Below are 16787 nucleotides of genomic sequence, written 5' to 3' on the forward strand. Positions count from 1 at the left end.
AAACAAAAACTTAATCTAAAGGTGCAGACTAAAAGCATTGTCACAGAAAGTATTGCAGTGGGCACTGCCGAGATTCGTCAATGTCCACCTCTAAACATCAGTCGTGCGGTGTTATGTGCTCCTGCAGACTCTACTCCAGTCGTGTCCTTGGCCCTCCATGCTACAGAGATCTCTGTTGCTGCTGCCGCGCGTGCGCGCGCGCGCGCGAGAGAGAGAGAGAGAGAGAGAGAGAGAGAGAGAGAGAGAGAGAGAGAGAGAGAGAGAGAGAGAGAGAGAGAGAGAGAGAGAGAGAGAGAGAGAGAGAGAGACTTCGTTCTTGCATCGTAGCTATGAGAGGGAGAGAGATAAGATGCTTCCGAGAGAGGTGGCCCAAGTGGGCGGTTTCTTTTGTGTTCCTCTTCTTGTAGAGGACACTGTGGAAAGTGCAATGTACTTGACACCTAAGCTAAAGTTCAAACCTCACCACAGATACCTTATCCCTACAGCAGCTAGATTACTTATCCAAGCCTATAAAAAGGAACCCCCCTTGTATTGTTCCTAAGCAGTTGTTGTGTGCAATTCAAATTCGAATTTCCCCCTCTACTTGGTGTCAGCTCCCCCTTCCCTTCTCTCTCACATCTCTCTCTCTTCTCTAACTCCATCTCTATGTCTACTCTCTCCTTCTCTCCTCTCTCACTCTATCTTCTATATAGTACTCAAGTTCACATGGTATCAGAGCTTCAAAACTTGAGCTCATAAGTACTCTACTGACCTTCTCTCGAAGCAACTTCCTATTTTCACGCCCATCTCTCACTTCCAAGGTTCACTCGGCTAGCATGACTAGCGCCTCGTCACCTATGGTACTTCACCATTGACAAGCTCAATGGGAACAATTACAATGTGTGGAAGCTGAGAATGGAGCTATATGTGAAGCAACTTGGCCTCTGGAAGATTGTTTCTAGAGATGAAACAAGACGAAGTGAAGACGAGTACGCCTCCGACACGGAGCTACACTTGGCATGGGATTCAAGGGACATTACAGCTCAAATGGAGATTATACTCCATTGTGAGGATAGGCAAGTCCAAATGGTGCGGACTCTATCCACCTCTAAGGCTATTTGGGGGTTCTTCAACAACAGTTATGAGCACACTAATCTTGTTTATCAAGTCTCCTTAATCAAGAGGCTTTTGAACAATACTATGCAAGAAGGCCAATCTGCAGAGTCAAGTTTCTTGAAAATTGGTAGCCATTGTTAGATGAAGTTCTCATCTCCGGAATGGAGATTTCAGAGAAATTTCAATGTATGCTTCTATTGGTGGCTTTACCCGCAAGCTGGAGAGACTTTGTTACTACTGAAGCCCTGTCCCAAATGCAATTGCAAGGCCTTGTATCCAAAATCCATCAGGAAGAAGCTTTAAGAGACTAGTCTAATGTCTCTACTCCAGTGGCTCTAGCCACTCATATCAATTTCAGAGAAGGTGGTCCTAACCACCATTACAACAATGCAAGGCAGTTGCATAAAGGTGGTTCTAACCGACCTAGAAATGCACCTTATGGTCAAGTTCAATGCCACAACTGCAAGAAGTTCGGACACATTGCAAAGGATTGCAGGTCCAAAACCAAGCATCATGGTGGTAATCATGGAGGATTCAACGGACATAAAGCAAATGGAGGCTATCATCACAAATCTCATGCTCATTTCACTAATATTTCAAGCTATGATGGTGATATACACCCTACTTCTATACCACTTTTTGCTGCAAGCTTCAGCTCCTCTAAGCCACATCACAACTCTTCTATCTGGTATCTAGACACTGGAGCTACACATCAAATGACATATCATTTTGATTGGCTTGCACACTACACTCCTCTTCATCACCCACTTGAAGTTGTCATGGGGGATAGCAACATTCAACATGCTAAAGGATATGGCACTGTTGCCATTACCCTACCAAATGGCACTATAGCTCACTTAGACAAGGTATACTATGTACCTGGTCTAAAGCAGAATCTGATCTCAGTAGGAGAGCTCACCTCAAAGGGCATTACAGTTTCTTTCACGCATGATAGGTGCATCCTGCAGGGTGAAAGCATGTTAACTTATCATGCTTTTTCATGTCCCAGACAATGCTAACTAGCACAATTTTGACATATGCTAACTAGTACAATAACTTGAGCTACATCTCCAAGATCTATGACATATGATATATCAATAGAAAGCACTTAAAACAAGGAATCCAAATGTACAACCTTCGACAAATCTTGATATTATTTGTAAAAAATTTACCGGACGCCCAACTTTTTGAAGATGTGCTAACTTGAAACTGCTAACTAGCACAAAAAGCGCGGCAGGTTAACATGCTTTCACCCTGCATACAATTGACACAAATCACAAGCCTTTCTCTATATCCTGCCCCAAGGAAGGAAGCTTGTATCCTCTTGGCTCCAGGAAAGTCCAAGCCAAATCACTTTCAACAGTCATCAATTCTCCTAAGCAAGAGGAGACACTTACTTGGCACTACAGGCTAGGTCATGTCTCACAACAAGTGCTCAAAGATATGCAGCAGAAGGAGCTAGTGGTAGGTTTGCCAACCACAATTACACCAATTACATTTTGTGAAGCATGCGTATTGGGAAAAGCTAAGCATTTCAAGTTTCCAAGGTCAAAATCCCGTACATTTCAACCTCTTGAGCTTATCCACTCGGATTTGTGCGGCCCAATGCAGACACAATCACTCACTGGAAACAAATACTTCCTAATCTTCATCGACGACTATACAACGTACACTCATGTCTACTTCTTGGCAGATAAAGCTGCAACATTTATCAAATTTCAGGCTTTCAAAGCTGTGGTGGAGACACAACTGGATCGCAAAATCAAGGCACTAAGAACAGACAATGGTGGGGAATACGAAAGCAATGAGTTTCAACAATATTGTGTATCAAATGGCATTCGACGGGAATTTACAATTCCGGATCACCCTCAACAAAATGGAGTCGCCGAGCGCAAGAATCGCACTTTAGTCAAAGTTTCTCTCTCAATGCTAGCCCTCGCTCGACTTCCTATTTCTTTCTGGGAAGAAGCCATAGCTACCGCCACCTACATTCAGAATTGAGTACTCTCATCCGTCAATCCACAGAAAATTGCATACCAGATATGGTTCAACCACCCACCCAACATAACCCATCTCAAGATCTTTGGTTCCCCGGCATATCCTGTGCTCACCAGTCCTCAACCCAAATTTTCTCCTAAGAGCATCCACACTATCTTCTGCGGATACGGCGACACTCATGGCGTTCAGGCATATCGTCTTTCCCACTCAAAAAGAAATATGTTTTCAAGGTCAGTAATATTCTGTGAATTACTTCTCTTTAATCATCCTAGAGATGCTCTGCCCTCATCGACCACTGAGCCCCTTTTACCTACCCCATATACAATATATACCCGGCAAGTACCCTACGGTTACTACACTTACCAAATCAATGAACCATGGTGTGAATACACCCTTGCACACATTAATTCAATCAAATAAGCCCACAGGCTTAAAATCCCAAGCTGCCAATGCTCACAGCTTGCACATAATAAACCAACGCCAGCCCTAAACCCAACCTGTAGCGCTACCTGATCCTCATCAACTTGCGCCTATTCTTGGCATACACACACATTGTTTCCCTCTCTCAAGCACACTCCAAGAAGGCCACACACACACACCATTTCATCCCTCTGTCTCAAGCCATTCCTCTCCTCATAAGCTCCAATTCTCAAGCTCCAGAGCACCATCTCCTGCTCCAAGCAACATCAGCCCCTTAACTCAATCAAAAACATCCCCAAATAGCTTTTATTTCAGCCCCTCAGCTTCTCATTCATCGCCTCTAAGCATGGCACACACACCTATTGTCGTATCATCCTCCTTCTCCACCCCGCCTACTTCTACTATTCATAGAAACACTATCAATCCCATCACCATTTCCTCTTCATCCTCAGCTCTCAGGGAATCAAATCAACACTCTAATCGACCCTCTGAATCAGCCCCAATGGATGATGAAGGGATCTCGCCTCCCCTTCGCCCTCGACACCGCTCTCTCAAAGCCATCTACGAAGCAACATCATTTGCCTCATTCTTGCTTCAAGAAGAAGAAGACCTCTCCATCAACATCCCCGACCCGCTCGAAGAGAATACACTCTCAGTCAAAGACGCCATTACCTCTCCTGAAGGCGAACAATGGATTGAAGCCATGAAGGAAGAGCTTCAAGCACATGAAGAAGCTCAAACTTGGACTATCACACCAAGGCTCGACGATGCCAATGTCATCGGTTGCCGATGGATTCTCAAGAACAAGAATCGCCCCAACGGTTCTGTCGAACGCTACAAAGCCAGGCTTGTCGAAGGGCTATACGCAACAACATGGTACAAATTTCACTGATACTTACTCTCCTATCATGGGTATCACCTCATTTCGCATACTTGTTGCATTAGCCGCTTTCTTTGACATTCCTCTTCATCACATTGATATTCGCACTGCCTTTTTACATGGATGGCTAGATGAAGTCATTTATATGTCTCAACCGCCCTACTTCTATTGTGATGATCCCACTATCTATGTATGCAAGCTACATAAGCCTATATATGGTCTCAAGCAGTCTGCACGACAATGGTTCAAGCGCTTGCATGCTTTTCTTATCAAATGGGGATGGGTTCAATGCACTTCTGACCCAAAGTTATTCTATCATACTCTCTTTCATGGATGGGCAATCATTGGTGTCTATGTCGATGATATTCCTATCTTTGCTAGTGATGAGACATATGTCTCACATGTTGTGGAAATGTTCAAGGAAGAATTCCCAGTCCATGACAACGGCCCTATGACCTACTTCTTGGGCATAGAGGTCAACAGGGATCCAAATGGCACATTCATCAAGCTTTCTCAGAGGAAATACATTGAAGACATATTGGGTGAGTATGATCTTCTCTCTTCTAGTGCACAACTCTCTACACCACTACTTGTCAAGCATAAATTATTCACTTCTATGCCACCATCTGATGATGATACTTATTCTATGTAAAGCTTTCCCTATGCTCGCTTAATCGGCCAGCAAAGGTACCTCATATCATGCACAAGACTTGACATTAGCTTTACAGGTCATGTATTATCTCGCCATATGAAGGCACCTCACAAACGCTCTAATGTCTCGCTGCCAAGAGATCACTGCGCTACTTACACCACACTCGCCATCATTCTCTCACGTATTATAGTCAGCACCACTCATCACCACTGCAAATCAAAGGTTTTGTTGATGCCAACTGGGCCGGCCAAGACCCGAATATGCATAGCATCTCTGGGCATGTATTTCTTCTTGCTGGAGGTGCTATTTCTTGGTGAAGCAAGCGCTAGACTTCACTTGCTCTATCATTTGCCGAGGCAGAGTATATAGCAACATCCCTTGCTGCTCGAGAAGCATTGTGGCTTCACCAACTCTTAGACGAACTGCCGATTCCATGTGCCACTCCACCAATCATTCTACATTGCAACAATCAGTCAGCAATTGCAATGGCGAAGAGTCCTCAGCTTACCGAGCGCACAAAGCACATCAAGCTCGCGTATCACTTCATCAAGGAGCTAGTAGAAGACAACTTCATCCACCTCAAATACATCTCTACCATAGAGAATGTTGCCGATTTCCTTACCAAGGCAGTTCCTCCTGAAAAACACATTCTTTGCTCAGCAAGAGCTGGTTTGGAAACTCCCTAGCTTCATCTTCAACAACACTCATTATATTTCAGCATGGTTTTATTTTGTATTCGCATTTGAGGGGGGATCTCCTCACAAATGCTCTATGCTTTTTGTTATGATTTCGGTTTGAGGGGGGATGTGGAAAGTGCAATGCACTTTACACCTAAGCTGAAGTTCAAACCTCACCACAGATACCTTATCTCTACAACGGCTAGATTACTTATCCAAGCCTATAAAAGGAACTCCCCTTGTATTGTTCCTAAGCAGTTGTTGTGTGCAATTCAAATTCGAATTTCCCCCTCTACTTGGTGTCAGCTCCCCCTTCCCTTCTCTCACACATCTCTCTCTCTTCTCTAACTCCATCTCTCTGTCAGCTACTCTCTCCTTCTCTCCTCTCTCACTCTATCTTCTATATAGTACTCAAGTTCACAGACACTGCTCTGCATCTGCCTCCCCATTTGTCTCTGTTATGGAATTGATATCTTATTACTTATTGCAGCTGTGACAAGTGGAAAAGGCTTGACCGAGCTAAGCTATTGCAATAGGATATCATGTTTTATGTATATTTTATTAATTCAAGTGCTCTTTATGAGCTTTGGCCATTTATGACCGGCCGGCCAGTTTGTACTCACTTTGACCATTCAAGAATCTATAAATTAAATACGTGCAAGAGGGAAATGGTCACTCTTGCACGGGGGGAGATTGCACCCAGTGTCTGCGTTGCGCTTCTCATCTCTCCTCTCTTCTCTCTCGCCGTGCCGGCGTAGCACTCTGCTCTAGGAGGTGCGCCTGCACATGCTCTATCAACACCTCTCGCTCTCAGTCTCTCTCTGTTCGTGTATCTTGCGATCATGCGACCACGTGATTGTGCCAGGTATGCCGATTAGTCTATTTTATGCTGTTTATTGTGTTATTTTGGGTATTTCGCAGGGCATCCACGTTATCCCGACTGTAGCAGTGGTATCAGAGCTTGCAAAAATGCTCCTCGTGGTGCTAGAAACATGCTCACGATGAGCATGGTGATGGATCACATCCGATAGCTAAGTTTTCTTACTTTATTTATTTTATTAGCATGATGTTTAGCATGATTGTTTTATTCCCATAGGTGCATAGAATGGTTATGTGATTCAATCAAAATAAGATTTGCTTGATTAGGAATTTAATTAATACAAATTAGCATGGAGCGAAGAAAAAGAAAAGACTTAACATCAAAGGAACGATCTCAAGTGACGAAGAAGTAGAGAAGTTTTCACATCAGATGAAGATATGAAGAGAGGAGTCCAAAAAAAAAAAATTTAAAAAAAATTTGGTGAGTTTTGAATCCATGACCTATTATTCAAGAAGATCGAAGGAATAATAAGATTTGGGTGCCTCTATGAGAGCTCGTAGACCTGCACACTAATTCTTGACTCCAGCCCCAATGGATAACCCATTTACCACACTCGGGTGAACTCCATCATGGAAAAGAGGAGGGAAACACGAGTTGAAAGCTTTGAATATATATATATATGTTCTCTGTTGCAATCTCAGCGGCATGAGAAGCTTGGCAACAGAGAAGCTTAGCATGAGAGCACAAGGAAGGGGGAGTGCTCAAGAAGCTCACGCGATAAGAGCTATGGCAGCTGACAAACAATGCGCCTGAGAGCGGGACACAATGAAGAAGGCAGGGGGAGATAATGTAGGAATTCTGCATGACGGTGTGCCTGCGTGATTTAACAATAGTCCCCACTGCAGCCTTATGCTATTCTGTTAAGAAAAACTTCCTCCATATCGTGAGCTACCGGTGCGTCAATGCATTCCGCTGCCACCACTGTTCATGGACAACCACCTAGAGCAAGCCATGCAAATTACGAACCGCACGTACTACACTAACTTAGCTGCCAATGGCCATGCAACACAGACCATTGCATGCCCACAAAGCAAGGGTAAAGGCTCTATACTTGCTGGCGCCGCCTTTCTTACCATGCGTGGCTTTAGTTAGCAGATAGGAGCACCTCTATTTAACAACGTTTTTTTTATATTACTTCTAGTTGGCATGCACCGCTGTGTAGAACTTAAGGTCTGTGAGTAGCCGTATTCAGACACACTGCAGTCATCTACAACGCGTATCATGCAGATCCACCCTCTCTCTCTTACGACAGTCTCCAACCAACTCTCTCTCTCCTCCAACGTGACAACCACCACCTCTGAACCCTCTGCACTCACCCACCAACCAACCCACACTATATCTTTCTCTCTCTCAATTTCCTGCATGGCTGCAGTAAGCACCTCACACCCGGACCCCACGCATGGCAGGATGGCAACCACCACAGAAAAAGGGAAAAAAAAGGGGCAGCTATCATTGACCCCTACCATAGTGTCATTTCTCTCTCTCCCCTCTCGCGATCTTTCTCTGTCTTTCTCTGGCCGCCAACCACCCTCGCTCTCTCTCTCTCTCTCTCTCTCTCTCTCTCTCTCTCTCTCTCTCATCTCAACCGGTGGATGCTCACTCTCTCTTTTTGTCTCCCTCACCAAATTGTTGCAGCCCACCCTCGCCTTCACTTTCTATCCGACTATCTATAACATAAACTGCGGCCAGTTCTCGGCCAGAAGTGACTTTCAGCCCGCTGAACATCTCAACTCTCACTCTCATTCTCTCCTGTCAGAGTTTCGTAACTTCCTCCTCCACTAGCTTTGTGTCGAGCGGTCCCGATGGCTGCAACCAACCACTCAGCCTCTTTTCGGCTCCAGCTAGGCGTGGCCTGCCATGCAGATCAGTCGATGTAAGGGCGACGGCTTGCAGCTCAACCTTCCTCCACCAACCTTAGTAGAGAGGAGAGATGAGAAGAGCAACGCAGACACTGGGTGCAATCTCCCCTCGTGCAAGAGTGACCATTTTCCTCTTGCATGTATTTAATTTATAGATTCTTGAATGGTCAAAGTGAGTACAAACTGGCCGGCCGATCATAAATGGCCAAAGCTCATAAAGAGCACTTGAATTAATAAAATATACATAAAACATGATATCCTACTGCAATAGCTTAGCTCGATCAAGCCTTTTCCACCTGTCACAGCTGCAATAAATAATAAGATATCAATTCCATAACATACCTGTCGGCGTAGCACTCCGCTCTAGGAGGTGCGCCTCCACGTGCTCTATCAACCTCTTTCGCTCTCAGTCTCTCTCTGTTCGTGTATCTTGCGATTATGCGACCACGTGATTGTGCCAGGTATGTCGATTAGTCTGTTTTATGCTGTTTATTGTGTTATTTCGGGTATTTTGCAGGGCAGCCACGTTCTCCCGACTGTAGCAGTCTCCGCCCATTTTTTGTCAGATGGCTTATCAGTATATTCTGGGCATTCCGTCACTGTACCATGTAGAGGGGTTGTTGGGCTCCTTTTGCTGCACTCTTGTGTGTCTTTGAGAAGCCATCTTGATGTATCGAATTGCTACACGGATGTCTTCACATCTGAGAGTTTCCACAAGCTGCCTGTGTACAACATGAAAGATGTTGGTCTTAGAGGTCATGTCACAGGAGTGGGAAGATACGATAATGTGCTTGAAGGTAAAGCTGCCATTGGAGTGCCACTTGCTATCAAAACCTTCAACTTGTATCACAATGGTGCAGCGGAGGCCTTTGTAAAAGAGTAGATGGCATACCATGCTCTGAAGGAACTGAAAAGGGGGAGATGAGAGATAGACAAGGCATGGTGGCGCTGAGAGAGAGGAGTGTGCATGGGAGTTTGTTACAGTACAAAAGAGAGCACACAGAGAAGCAAGATAGCCACATATTGTAGGAAAGAGGCCCAGGCCATGTCTGAGAGGAGCTCTCCGTGACCTGTGTGTGAGTGTGTGTGTGTGTGAGAGAGAGAGAGAGAGAAAGAAAAGAGTGTTGGACTGCTGAGAGAAAAAACCGATCACCGGTTGTGTGTGTGGAGGAAAAAAAAACTGCGTACTTTAAAAATTGCATGAACTGCAAGTCGGCATGAACTCCATGCATTGTTATTAGGGTTGGCGAACTGCATGCACCAAGACTCCAAGAGTCTGAGAGCTGCTGCAGTTGAGAGACAAAGAGAGAGAGAGAGGTTTCACGTTGTTGTAGGTGGGCGGCCAATTAGTGGCAGAGAGAGAGAGAGAAAGAACGATTTTGTTTGGCGACTGAGAACTGGGCGACGACTGCGAGAGAGAGAGAGTGGGTTGGTGGGTGGTATACCACCAAAGGGATTTCTGCCAACTAAAGGGAGAGGGAGATTTGGTTCACCACTCGAGAGAGAAAGAGAGTTGTCGAGGCTAGTGTGTGCGAGTGGTTGGCAGGGGGAGAGAGAACCTCTGCATGGAGGGTGGGTGGTGGGTCGAACATGTGTGCGGTGAGCTATGCAGTGGAGTAGTGGCTCGGGACGAAGAGGCCAGTGGGTGTTCATCCCTTTAGAGTCGTTGCATGGCGGTCTGGGGTGAAAGCTGTACTGCAAAAAAAAAGGTTTGACGAGTAGTTGGAGTGTGTGATTTGGAGGTTCCGACAGATCTACATGGGCGACGGGGTTTTTACGTGACAATGGTTGGGGGTTGTTGACCACAAAAAATACCGGCTAGCTCGGGTGTACTCTCCCAGATATGCATGCGCTCAGTGGGTTGCAGTTAACCGCAACGTGTGTCGACGTCGTTGATGCATCCGACGGGGTGGCGAAAGAGACCTCCATTTGCCAGGGTGGTGCTAGCGACACCATGGCACGAGGACTTGCTGCGGGAGAGGAATGGGCGGCACTGTTTTGAGCTCTATCCTAGCACCAGTAAATGTATTATTATTATTTTATATATATATGCATATATATGAGAGCTTCCCCACTACCAGCTTGGAATCCCTTTGAAAACTGAGGGGATCTCTTTGAAACTGTGCCATAATTTGTCGCCCTCAACAAGTTTTATCACACATTTTGTTTTTGTTCTTGGGGGTACTTTGCTTCATCGCAAGAAGAAATGAGAAATAGAGGTTTATACCTCGTCGTTCTATTTAGATTCGCACACAATCTCCTTTACCCTATGATCGTAAAACATCAAATTCTTCTTCTTGTTGTTCTGCTGCTTCTTCTGCTTTGTCGTCGTCGTGTACTAACCACATTCCCGATCACATGAAGAATTTCTCTTAATCAACTATGCACACTAGCTATGTCCGTATTATTAGTGGTATTATTAAGAGTGCTAAACACTATGCTGGTAATGTTCAAGGCTTTTCTTAGTATATAAAATTAATGAAGAATTAATGTACTATTAAGGTCTTCATAGATTTTGTCACAACAAAGAGAGACAAAACGATGAAATTAAATGAAATGGAAAAAAATTATGTAGCTGTACTTATCTCAAGTGTAGGATCAAAAAGATCTAAATTTGATGGGATGTCAAGTTGTAGGTCCCTCTGATTGTTTGTTACCAAGAGCGTAGCCTTGAGCTCTGATACCACTGCTATAGACGGGAGCGTAGAGAGCCCTGCAAAATACTAAAAATAGCATATAGCAAACATAAACGAATAAATCTACGTACCTGTCAACTCACACAAATCCATAATCGAGCACAATACGAACTGAGAGAGACAGAGTGCGAGAGAGAGGAAGAGAACATGCGCAGGCGCACCTCCGAGAGGGGAGTGCTACGCCTGGCACAACGAGAGAGAAGAGACGAGAGATGAGAAGAATAAGGCAGACACTGGGTGAATCTCGCCCCGTGCAAGAGTGACCATTTCCCTCTTGCACGTATTTAATTTATAGATTCTTGAATGTTCAAAGTGGGTACAAACTGGCCGGCCGGTCATAAATGGCCAAAGCTCATAAAGAGCATTTGAATAATAAAATGTACATAAAATATGATATCCTTTTGCAATAGCTAAGCTCGGTCAAGCCTTTTCCACCTGTCACAGCTACAATAAATAATAAGATATCAATTCCTTAACAATGTCAAATTTCCAATTTGGAAATTAATCCTAGTAAAAGAAAATTAGGTAAAAACATGGGATGGATTGCTTCCCATTACAACTTAAAAGAGCAAGGCTACTAAAGTGGTCAACAAAAAGTTTGGTTACCTAAACCAAAGATATCAGGCTATACAGTAGCAAGTGGCTTCAAACCACGACAACAACCAAGAAATTCAAGATTAAATCAATTCAAGGATTTCACTGACGTAATCACAATCCTGTGATTACGTTAATAACTTTAATATTAACACAAGAAAATCACGTGATCATGTTAATTGTTAACGTGATCTTGATGGTGACCTATAGAAACTAATAGAGCTGGTGGGCCCACCGGGATTTTTCATTTTCCCGGCGGGTCCCATAGGGCTTTTACATTTTCTCGGCGGGGCCCGCCGAGCTTTAGGATTTTCCCGGCGGGCCCGCATGGAAAATGAAAAATCTCGGCGCGCCCGATTGTATATAGTAAACCTCTTCTTACTTTGGCATTTTTACCTAGGAAAATCCCTGGGAAGTGTATCCGAGCGCCGGGTATAGTCATCTCCTTGTGAATTGACCTAAGGTTACAGAGTCACAGGTCCTTCTTTTTGGGTTGAACGTGATTCTTAATTCGGTAACCTTTTCTAAAAATATTTAAACTTTTCACTGAACATAAAGGTACAAAACCAAAACAATTGAGAATTTGGAGAGTCATGCTCATTGTGACAAAGCCATTGGTCCATAAAAGGGCTGAACTTGGTTTTAGAAGATGAGCATATTTAAATAACGAGTTGATAGTCAAGGGTCGGATGTCCTGTACTAGTGTACTGGGTATATAAAGATCCTTGAAGTCTTGCATTTTTCACCATCATAGATTTGAATTGATATACATTTCCATTGCACAATATGAGAGCTATACTAGTGTACTGGGTATATAAAGATCCTTGAAGTTTTGCATTGTTCACCATCATACATTTGAATTGATATACATTTCCACTGCACAATATGAGAGCTATAATCCTTAATTGGGTTGAATTAGCTTTTATATATTGAATTGGATGCATAAGGGGGATATGATGTCCCATAATTGGACAATTGCAATAGGCACTCTTTAATGTTCCATCCATGCACTCACCTTGCAGGTACCAGCAACCACAAAACAACTCAAGACTCAAGGAAAGATAATCGGACGACTATTCAAGGGACAAAAGGTTTACAACTATTAACTTCCACATTGTCTATATAAGCCTAATAAATTTAGTCCCTAGACACCCATGATTGTAAATTCCCATAATAAGATTGTATACCTTTGGGCACTTTTTCCCATGAGGCTTTTCCCCATTGGTAATCCAGGTTTCCAGACCCTAATACATAACCCTTTTATTTTACTTTTTCCAATAACTCAAGCCCATTTGCTTCTATTTGAACCAAATTGACTATTTTCATATTACACATCCAGCAAGTAAAACCAATAGCTTACCGCTCTTCAATACAATTAACATTTACCTCCAATTTCAAAAGTCTTCAAATGCCAACAACCAAGGCAGGGCACATGGACGTGCACTGAAATTGGATGGGGGGAGTGTTAACCAGCAAGGTTAACACTGGCCAACAGACCACTCAAAGATGCTATTTACTATTTTTAGTAAATGCTAATGATGCTAGATGATGATGAAGTGAAGACAAGCAAGAGATGCAGAGAAGATCTGAAATTAACGACTATCTATGAAGTTACGATCACAATCGATAGTCACTTAAGTTCTTATGATTTCCCGTCAAATGACCACAAGTGCGGATTGTAATTATGTTTTGTGCTCATCATGAGTTCCATGTTGTAATCATTGTGCTATATTTAGAGCCTAGGAAGAGCAGATATTAGATTGAGTGAGTCTGGCCATTTGGGTGCCCGACCACTTCTTAAAAACCTAGTGAGTATAAAGGTCAAAACCCACAATGTGAATGTCATTCTGAGGTATTTGAGATAATCTTGGTGAAGAAGGTGATGGCTATGGAGTCCTCAAGCTCTCTACGCGCGCACATGGACGATTCGGCTTCATGCCATAGCTCAACTCTAACCTCTTCTCTCTCATTTACTCATGCTTGTAATCTTTTGCTCAATTAATGAATATTAGTGGCTGATTTTGTGATTAATCTTTTATCATGTTTCCCTCGTGTTTAAGCTTCCTTCTAAGTGTGTGTAGGCTTGTGTAGAGTGTGTGTGCCCGTGTCTCGTCACTCTATGCTATTCTATGCACATTGTGTGCTTAATTAGAGAAGGATTAGTGATTGATTAGTGAGTTTTGAGCATGATTAAGCTTGATTGTGAGAGATTAGGCCAAATAGTAGAGTAGTAGTGTGCTTACTCCTCGTAGCATCATCATTCCTTCTCCATAGCTCTCTTTGTGTGTAGATTTCACCTTCTTATCCTCCATTTGGCACGCACAAGCTTCTTTGTGTGTTTCCATGCCCTAGCGGGATCGACATTATGTTGGTGTCTCCACTATGCTAGGCTGACGCTCCAACACTGGCGTTGAGGTTGCGCTATTCTTAGTCTCATCTTTTAGTGGATTTTTTCGAATGTTTTGAATACTTCATTAATTGTATGAAACCTATCCTACATATAGGCTATCTATGTACACATATTGTGAGAAAACAAACATATCAAATCAATGAGTTGTGCATAGTCTCATCTTTGGTTGATTGTTTTGAATACTTCATTAATAGTATTCAAAACATATAGGCTATCCCTCTACACATTTTGTGAGAGAACCAACATATCAAATCAAAGAGTTGTGCTTAGTCTCATCGTTTGGTTGATCCTTTTGAATGTTTTGAATACTTCATTAATTGTATGAAACGTATCTTACGTATAGTCTATCTCTGTACACATTTTGTGAGAGAATGAATATATCAAATCAATGAGTTGTGCGTAGTCTCATCTTTTGGTTGATTATTTTGAGTGTTTTGAATACTTCATTAATTAAAAGGTGTTTCTAATGGCTTAACCAAATTAAAAGTTGTTCCTAACTCAAAGATTTCTTAAAAGATCTTTTATTCCTTTGCTCTGCCAATGCTTTGTGTTAGGAATACCATAACATTTACCAATATCATCATCTTCTAGCATCCCACCCCATCCCTATCCCGGGGAGGCCACCTAATAAAAAAGTAACCTATCACGTGAGTTCAACAGAAGGGTATTTAAAGTTCTTGAAACTTACAGAAATATCTATACAGAAGGGCATTATTTTTTCAAATTTGAAAAAAACTTGTCCGAACTACTTAAATGTGGCCAAATCCCATCTGATTGACATAAATGATCACAAATTTGACCACCTCGTGTGCACTTGGGGTATCTAATTGGGGTAGATGTAACCCGCAAAAAACTGCATGCTTGGGTTGAAGAGAAGAGTATCCAAAAAAATAACACCATGGCATCATGCGTGTAAGAATTTTGCAGTCAATTCTGATCCCTTATTTGCTTTACTTTTTGCCACTTTAAGACTGGTTGAATAATGCATTGTTAAAACTCAAATCTTAGTTTTTGAATGTTTTGTAGGGATCTGCGAGTAAAGCTTGGATTGCTTGGGAAAATCTCTCACACTCTGTGCACTTGGGAGGTTTAAGGATGCTAAATCTGAAAAATCACATGTTGGCAAGACTAGCAACACTTCTTAAACCCATGGTAAAATCTGACACTTGCTGGTCGAGGTTGTAATGGTAGTTGATAGAGAAACCGTAGTGTACTTCCATGGCACATGGGACACAAAATCATGGGTTAAACTGTTTTTTGATGCACCGATCAAACTCTTTGGCTCGACAAGAAATTGACTGGTTAAATCATGGAAGAAATATGACAGTGTTTGATCGGTACACTATTGGTAATACCCCTGCCATGGACTTTACACGAAAGCTAGACTATTGGAGGATTACATTGCATTGTTATCTCACACTCTGAGGCAGATGCAAGAGTATATCAAGCGAATGTAGAAGGTAATTTGGAAACAAAAAGAATTCCAAAGAGAAAGAGAGAGAGAGAGAGAGAGAGAGAGAGAGAGAGAGCTGGAGGACTTCAAATGCTCAAACGTATAGTAAAGAAATGGAGGGATCATTTGGTCACACTCTAATGTTGTCTTTCTTCTCCCTTCCCTTTTTCTTTTGGCGTGCAAAGCATCTTGCAAGATTCTTACTGACGAAAGCCTTGACAGAGTCGTTTCTACATCCTCATAGGTGCTAGTAGGGTGGCCTCCACAATCCCGCAGAAGCCTATATCAGGCCTTGTCTACAATTATGAGTTTTTTTTTTGTTTTTTTTTTGTTGGGGAACCCGCGATGGGCCGACGCGATGGCTCAAGCATTCATCCCAAAATGAAGATCAACGATAATTGACACAAGGCTAGTGGCTCAGCGGAGAGAGAGCGCTGCAAGAAGGAGACAGACATGGCAGCGGCGGATATGACAGTGGTGCTGAAGTCAGCAGATGGCGTTCTGTTCGAGGTGGACCTGGAGACAGTGGCCTGCCAGTCGCAGCTCATCAGGAATGTGTCCGGATTGCTGCGCCCGACAAATAACGTCGTCCCCTTAGACAACGTCTCATCTGCGATCCTGGGGATCGTCGTCAAGTACTGCAAGCTACAGGCCGCCGCCGCCGCCCCAGTCGGTAACGCGCCTCCAGCCTCCAAGGCGTCGGAACTTGTCGACCACCTTGACTTGCATACACTCGTTGATCTATTTGAAGCTACGAACTACCTTGACATGCGTTGGCTCCGACGTCTCGCACGTCAGCGTTTGCTAGATCTTTTGAACGTCTACTAATTTTGACGTGCCCAAAAGGACGTCCGTCATTTTGTCTCTTTTCCATTTTGGCCTGCCGAAAGGTATTGTTGTCATTTTGGCATAGGTAAAACTCGAACAACATGAGTGCTATTTCGCTACTAGTGGGAAAACAACCTGTCATTCCTTAGTAGCATTTTGCTCTTTTAAATTTTGTTGTTATTGTGGTTTGGCATTGAGTTCAACAAGTGTGGTAGATTGGTTATCTGAGTTCCCTCTTGAATAACAGGTCTTTAGTTCAACACATGTCAAATAGATCTTCGAGGTCTTTTGGGATTGTTACTATAAAGTGAGTAGGTTCTCTTCTCTTTGCTTCTATAACATGTT

At 43.2% G+C, this 16787-nt stretch overlaps 1 protein-coding gene across 1 annotated transcript; it reads left to right on the forward strand.

Moving 5' to 3' along the window:
• The first annotated feature begins 16067 nt into the window (after window positions 1-16067).
• Window positions 16068-16442, forward strand: LOC147427394 (SKP1-like protein 3). The gene has a single exon (XM_086496727.1). It carries the CDS (start codon window positions 16068-16070, stop codon window positions 16440-16442), a length of 375 nt encoding a protein of 124 aa, XP_086352853.1.
• Window positions 16443-16787: the final 345 nt, after the last annotated feature.

This window comes from Adiantum capillus-veneris, chromosome 23 (genome assembly GCF_014529385.1).
Source record: "Adiantum capillus-veneris isolate H3 chromosome 23, ASM1452938v2, whole genome shotgun sequence".
NCBI lineage: Eukaryota > Viridiplantae > Streptophyta > Polypodiopsida > Polypodiales > Pteridaceae > Adiantum > Adiantum capillus-veneris.

Coding starts and splice junctions, on each gene's coding strand:
- LOC147427394 (XM_086496727.1), top strand. CDS start 16,068: ATGGCAGCGGCGGATATGACAGTGGTGCTGAAGTCAGCAGATGGCGTT.